The sequence below is a fragment of the Belonocnema kinseyi genome, chromosome 1 (genome assembly GCF_010883055.1).
Source record: "Belonocnema kinseyi isolate 2016_QV_RU_SX_M_011 chromosome 1, B_treatae_v1, whole genome shotgun sequence".
Lineage (NCBI taxonomy): Eukaryota > Metazoa > Arthropoda > Insecta > Hymenoptera > Cynipidae > Belonocnema > Belonocnema kinseyi.
Window position 1 is genome coordinate 28,907,681 of NC_046657.1, and position 8,001 is coordinate 28,915,681.

At 33.6% G+C, this 8,001-nt stretch overlaps 1 protein-coding gene across 1 annotated transcript; it reads left to right on the top strand.

Annotated features, from left to right (window-relative positions):
- Nucleotides 1-6,465: 6,465 nt before the first annotated feature.
- LOC117177280 (PE-PGRS family protein PE_PGRS26-like) lies at nt 6,466-7,701 on the top strand. Its single transcript, XM_033367878.1, has one exon. The coding sequence runs from the start codon at nt 6,466-6,468 to the stop codon at nt 7,699-7,701; it is 1,236 nt and encodes a 411-aa protein (XP_033223769.1).
- The last annotated feature ends 300 nt before the right edge of the window (nt 7,702-8,001 follow it).

Below are 8,001 nucleotides of genomic sequence, written 5' to 3' on the forward strand. Positions count from 1 at the left end.
GCATTTTTAATCATTGCTAGAATATTATAAACGAGTAGTATGTGTACAAATTTCACTGCACTATCAGAAACGTCAAGCAGCACTAGTTCTGCGAGCGCAAAGAGATGGCGTTTCAGTAGGAAATCGGTCTGGTCCGTTCGGTTCCAGGTATGGGCCACAGAGTTCTACCGATCGGGGCCAGATCGGGAAATCCGCTCGGCGCCAGATCGGTATTAAGTTTGAAATCGGGCGATTTCTGCGCGGGTACAGATGAATAATATAAGATTACACAGCACATTTAAAAAAAATTTTAACATTAACCTTGCGTCAATTTATATACAATAATGCAACCGTACACACATACATATACACTTCTATACACTACTGATTTGATTTACTTCTATCTATTAGAAAGAATGATTATAAACATAATGTCTGTAATAAAGAACAGTATATTTGACTGAGGGCAAAATATCTTCTTTTTTATTAATATTATTAGAACTGCTATTAAGGTGGATCATCTCTGAGATAAGTCTTTTTTTATAGTTTTTATGCCATTTGATAAGATTTTGAATGTTTTGAAGAATAGCATCATTGCTTCTGCATTTCAACAAAAAGTGACGCTTAGATGTAACCTCGGCTACATCTAATCACATCATTATTCGTGGAAATTACTAAAAATTGAAATTCGACATATTAATTTTCATATGAATTTCTTAAATAGAACACTAAAAACATTTTTTTAAATATCTTGATTCTGATCTTAATGATAATGTAAAACAAAAGTTTTTTGACTTATCCCTGAAAAAATTCAATTTGTTTTATAAAAGTTGCAACAATAAACAACAATGAAATTTGTGTCCTTATTTACTAATCACCATAACCAACCGAAGAAAAATAGAGATCAATGGTTCAAATACCAACAGATATTATAGACATTGTCTCCTTCCCGTGCAGAAATCTCCATCTGGTGCCCGATCGGTACAGGATCAGTCTCATTATAATTAAAAAATTGCATTGAAATCCCTTGATCATATATTAATAACAGCTTTGAATTAAAACAAAATGTTAAAGATATAAATATAGATGATGATCATGTTCATCTTTCTCTTAATGTCATTTCGTCATTCACAAATATCCCTTGCAACATGGTATTAGAAAGTTTAGAAAAAAGAGTTAAATTTATTCATAATCAATGGAATATTCCATTCAATGATATTATACATTGTACCAAATTCCTTTCTGAAAACACGTTTTTTTATTTTTAATAATAATATTTGTAAACAAATTGTTGGTACGTCAGTGGGCTCCCCGATTTTACCGTTATTTGTGAACATTGTAATGAATGATTTGGAAACAACACGTTTAAGAAATTTAAAAAGTATTTATGATTGTATTCCTCGTTCGTACTATAGATACGTCGACGACATAATAAGATGCAATAAAGAAAAACATAATGATTTAGTCATACAAACTTTTAACTATTATAAAAAAAATTTACATTTGAATTATGAATTAGAACAAAATAAATGCATCCATTCTTTAGATATGACATTGATTAGAAATAATAATAATATTGTTACTAATTGGATCCGAAAGTCAATGTCATCCGGTAGATTAATTAATTTTTGTTCAAATCATCCTATCCAATAGAAAAAAAATATTGTGTACAATCTTGTTGACAGAGCAATATTATTATTGGAAGAAAATTTTCACTTTAATAATTTAAAAATAGTTTAACAGTTACTGATCAACAATGATTATCTAATTTTTTTATGAATAAAAATATAAAAGTCCGCATGAATAAAATTAAATATCACATTGTCAACAAAGTTGAAAACAATAATAATCAGATTCGTCTACATTCAGATCAACTCAAGATTTGTCTTCCATTTTCCAATAACTTTAGAAAATTATCTAGATCATTAAATAGTTATAATATTGCTAAGATTCCTATAATTAATCAATTTTAAGTTCTGTAATAAAATTAGGTAGGGATATTTCTGAAAAATGGGATGAAACGATTTTAGTTTATAAATTTTCTTGTGAACAATGTCCTGCATCATATGTGGATGAGACAAAAAGATCTCTAAGAACTGGAAGAAATGAACATAAGAATAGTAATAAAGACAAGTTGGTTGTATACAAACACAAATATAATTTTAATCATTCTTTTGATTGGGATAATGTAAAAATGATCGAACGTGAATCCAATTATAAAAAAAGACTTATCTGAGAGATGATCCACATTAATAGCAATTCTATTAATATTAATAAAAAAGAGGATATTTTCGCCCTCAGTCAAATATACTTTCCTTTATTACAGAAATTAAGTTTATGATCATTTTCCCTGATAGATAGAAGTAAATCAAATCAGTAGTATTCAGAAATGTATGTATGTGTGTACAGTTATATTATTGGTTATATTGTCGCAACTAAATTGTGACTTTTTTTACTCATTTTCCTTCTCCAATCGAAACTTCTTCTCCAATGAAGTTATGGAAGGCGAATTTATGAATTATTCAATAGAATATTTTCTATTTCTGTTTTATTAAAAGTTTTTGCTGTTAGGCTAAACTTCACAAGAACTTGAAAATATTTATGTTTGCCATTCTATCTGCTGCTGTCATTCTCAAAACATTTACTTTATCTTCAAGCCTCGTTCTTTTATGAAAATTATTTTAGTGGAAAACATTAGTTTAAAAAATTTTCGAACGTTTTCTAAAAAGTATATATTTACGATTTTTAAATATCTTACCTAATAGAATTATCGCTTTTGATGATCAAATTATTAGTTATAACAAGTGTTAATAATAAAGAATAAACAAATAAAAATTAATTATTTGTAATAACAAATGATTCCTAAGTTGTTAGAACTCACCTTTGAACCGCTCCACGAAAATTCGTGAAAATTGGTTAGTAATAGATCATGCCCTGGCCAGGTTATATACATGGTTTTATCAGCAAACTCATTGTCGATTTTTTCCCCGGCCATAACTCCCACACGCGGGCGGAGCCGTGGGTTTACGCTACTAAACTATAAAGTAAACTTCTCGAATCTTCTTGTGCTTAATAAAATCAAGTGCTTTTATATCTAGAACAAATACTCATCACGTGGCCACTACTCGAGTAAACAAGTTTTTAAGAACAATTGTTTTTCGTGTTTGTGAAATTAAGAAATGACATACACCTTTTAGTCACTAATAAAGCGAAAATTTAGTTAGTTTGTAGATGTTGAAATAACGGAAAGAAGGTCTCGGCTTTTAAAAAGGAAAGGACATTTTAGTAGACCATTATATATGAGGCAACATTTAAAAAATTTACTAGTTAACATTCGTGAAATTGCAGAAGAATCATTTTATCACATCCAAAGAAAATGAAGACTATTCTTGCTGTTCTTCTCGCCGCCTGCGTGACACTCAATGGTAATTAAATACAGTTCAATTCTTGTATACAGAAACTTCTATATTTTTTATTGAATTTAATTGCTTATAGTTTTTTCTATGCTTGCCCTTAATTCCCTCTAAAGAATTTTCTTTATTTGCGGATATTATTGATGCATACAAATGTTTTTAGATTGCCGCAGTTATTGGGTTCGAGAATGTTTAGCCATAAGATTCTATCTGCTGGTTGAGGGTGTGATGCTATAAATGATTTGCGCTCCAAGTGATAAGCCGGGAATTCCGTTAAAATGTGCTAGAGTGTTTCGCTTGTGCGCATATTACAACAAAAGCAGGTTCCGCTTCGAGGACATTCAAATCGCTCGGTTTTGATAACAATTCTCTGAGCCCAGGTGTTAAGTAGCCTCATCTTGGAAAAAACTAGCTGACAAATCAACTGTCAGAAATGGGAGGATTTGCATCGAAAAGACTGGTCCTAATGTTTCAAGGTCATTGGCTTTGAGATTTGACACATAATTTATTAGAAAATTATCCGCACGTTCATCGAGAACCGTTACTGTGAGGTCTTTCCATGCTTCCTCAATTTCAGAATCGTGAAAAATCAGACCCATTTTCATTTTTTTGCACACTTTTCGGCTATCTCGAATATTATCTTTATACTTATTGCATTCGACGTTAAACCACGGCTTATTATTATTGATCTTATTGGGTTTAATGAATTTAACTAATTGTACTTTTTCTTTTGCATTGTGTATAGTATTTATAAGAGGTGCGTTGCGCTAACACCTTCACAACAGAATTTAAATATTTTCCTTATGCCATTATTTTGGACTTTTTTGGCTTTTTTGGTACCGATGCCGATTTTTGGGCTCTTTTAGATTTCTCAAAAAAGCGACTGTTGGGTGGAGGTACTGGCCGCCAGCAACTCCAATACATAACATTAAAACAACTAAGCAAATCAACCGCGCCACCATTTTGGGCTCTCAAAATTTGCAAAAAATAATTTTGAAGAACAACCCCTCTGTTTTGAAAACTATTGGTTAAATAAAATATGCACTCAAACTAAATGTAAGCATATCAGAATTTCAACCTTTTTTCTGGCTCTTCTATGGTACCAATCCTGATTTTCGGGATCTCTCGTTTTTCGCTAAAAACCTGACATTTTGTTGGAGGTGCTGATCGCCAGCACCTCCACGACATACATTTTTAAAAACTGAACAAATCAAAAGCACTAGAATTTTTTACTTTTTTGAAATCTTAAGAAATGCAAAAATTAATTTTTAAAAACTCTATCTGCGGAAAAACACCCTTAAAATAAAATATGCACTTAAACTAAAAGTAAGCGTTTTAGAATTTTGGGTTTTTCCTCGCTTCTTCTTGGGACAGTATCAATCTCAAATTAAAAATAACTACCCCGAAATATTTTAAACACCCTAGTTAAAAAAATTAATCTCCAAGGCAATATTGAACGTCACCTATGAAATAGCCACCTTATAAAAGTCTCACCTTCCATCAATTAAAACTGTAAAAATTATTTTAAATTAAAAATAATCAGCACACACAACTTTCTAAGACTCCAATTAATATATCTGCCTTTAAAACTCTCTACGCAAAACTTTCTACACCTCTTTTTGATATACCCACAGTCCAAGTAATATTCCGCAATCCCTAGAGAATAGTTGTTTCACGTGATTCTACTTAATTTTACGATTTTTTGGCGGTTTTAGTAAAAGATAAATGAGACTGGATTCGTTAAATTTTATAGGGATCGCTCCTGTGGCTTGTGGAATATTACTAGGGGAATAGATATATCAAATAGAGTGTTGAAATCTTGTCTGGGATTTTTTTTTATCTTTAATTTTCTCTTGCATTTTACGTTAAAAATAGCTGAGCCTAGATTCATTAAATTTTCTAGGGGCAGTTCTGCATAGCTTGGAATATTACTCAGAGGGTTAATATGTCTACCAGAAACATGGAAAGGTGTGTGTGTTGATTTTTTTTAATATGTAATATTTATACCATTCTTTGATTGATGGAAGGTTAGACTTAGTTCGTTAAATGTGTGAGGATAGCGCGCAGCACCTCCACGAGAAAACTCCGTTTAAAAATAATGAAAGACTCCAAAAATCGGTACTGGTACCCAAGAAGAACCCAAAAAGCCTAAAATTTTGGCGCTCTTGATTTTGTCAATTTTTTTAATTTTATGCAGTGGGGATGCTGGTGGTCGCACCTTCACCTAAATAACCGGTTTTTTTGACAAAAATAAGAGCCCGAAAATCGGCATTGGTGCCAAAGAAAAGCCCAACATTGTGATATGCTTACATTTAGTTTACTTTGCAGGGAAATCATTGGTTGTTCTGTCATTCAAGAGGATGAAAACGCGATTTCCCGTAAGTTCAAATAATAACTTACCTCTGATATTGCAGATTTTATCGAATGATTTTCTGTCTCTACATAAAATGTTATTTAGTTTTGTTTCTTCGCTGATTTTATCTGAATTTCCTACTCTGGAATTAAAATCGCCACCAATTATCATCGAATGGTTAGGCTTATTATTGTTTGAATAATTTCTGCTAGCTTGATAATTTTGTGTCCATAGTTATGATAAAAGTAAATCTTTATTTGCAGAAGGGGTCCTCTTTTGACGTGAGAGAATGTTGCATTTTTTTAGAGAAAATACCAAATGATTTTTTTTGTACTTCGGTTGCATTTTTTGTTGCCTTTCTGGATTAGATTCAGGGTTATGCGAGCAAGTTATTTTTTCTGGCAATGCTTGCAAATGATTCCACTGAGTCTGAGCGCACTGCGTTGCCGCTCTGGCTTTTTTCATTCATACGATTAACTTCGTTATCTTCGTTAACACCATTCATATCGTTGCTCAAAGCTAAAGATTTTTAACCTTATAGAATTAAGCCCCTTTTTATCTTTTTATCTCCTAAAAAAGTGTCGATTCCGTTTTTTTTATAAAATTTATTCGTAAGGCTCCATAGCTCTTTCCTTTCTTCTCTCTGTTCTTTCGATAGGTTGTTGGCAACTTGAATTTTATTTGCTTAGAAATCCTTTATACCTTTAAATATTTTATATTATGCTGATAATTCACTCGCTTATTCTGTTATTAGAAATCGATGGGCAAGATACGGGAACAGGAGCAGCAGGTGGTGGAGGGGGAGGAGGTGGCGGAGGAGAAGGAGGCAACGGAGGAGGATCATCGCAATTAATTAGTCAAATGATGATGATGATCCCTATGCTCCTGCCTATCATGCTGCCTATGATGATGGGAGGAATGAACCCAATGATGGGAGGAATGAACCCAATGATGGGAGGAATGGATTCTTATGGAAATAGGAATGCAAAACGCAGAAGATTTAGACAGGGGGTTGACGAAGATGACAATTATTCTTCAGACGGGCAAGGACGTTATAATGGATCACCAGCGAGAGAATATAATGGTGCACCTTCAGGACAATTAAATGGAGGGCCCGGAAGTTATAATGAAGTGCCGCTGGGACAAGGAAATAATAACGGATATAATGGAGGGCCCGTACGTTCTAATCAAGCACCGCTCGGACAGTTGAACGGAGGACTGGGAACTAATAATGGATATAATGGAGTGCCGGTACGTAATAATGCACCGGCGATGAATCAGTTGAACGGTGGACTGGGAACTAATAATGGATATAATGGAGTGCCGGTACGTAATAATGCACCGGCGATGAATCAGTTGAACGGAGGACTGGGAACTAATAATGGATATAATGGAGTGCCGGTGCGTAATAATGCACCGGCGATGAATCAGTTGAACGGAAGACTGGGAACTAATAATGGATATAATGGAGGGACAGTACGTTCTAATGAAGTGCCGCTGAGACAATTGAACGGAGGACTGGCAAGTTCAAATGCAAACAATGGAGGAGCAGCACGTTATAATGGAGCTTCGCTGGGGCAACTTTCTGCAGAGCCCAAAACTTATAATGCATATAGTGGAGGAAAGGCACGTTATACTTTTGCGTCGCTGGGACAAACTAACACAGGACTCAAAAGTTATAATGCATATAATAGAGGATCGGCAAGTTATACTGGAGCAACGCTGGGACAATTCAACGCAGCGGCGGCACGTAATTATGTATATAATGGAGGAGTGAGACGATCTTATGTAGGGCCGGGATATTACAAAGGAGTGTCACCTTCTCCGGGAGCGATTGGACGAATTCCACCATATCAACGTCCTGCGTATTATGCTCAAAGGACGGTTCGTCCTGCATACCCTCCTGTCCATCCTCTGCCCTACAAATCCAGTTCATATGTACGTATGAGTGCCTGATGTTATAAAATAAAAACTGAGAATGTTATTTAAGTAGACTTTTGTTGTAAACATGTTGAGTAGAACTGAGATGTCCACATTGAATAACTATTGTTAGCCCCTTCCTTTATATGGACGACCAAACCTCCATAAATTTAGAAAGATAGATAAAGTGATTTTGTATATTTACTACCTGGGATATAATTCCAAACTATGCTCTAGATTTTTTCTAATCTAAAATTTTTAAATAATTATTTTTTCTTGAATATCTCCAGTCAGCCGAGATTTGGTTTTATTCATATACATTTTTTCGTTCTAGGT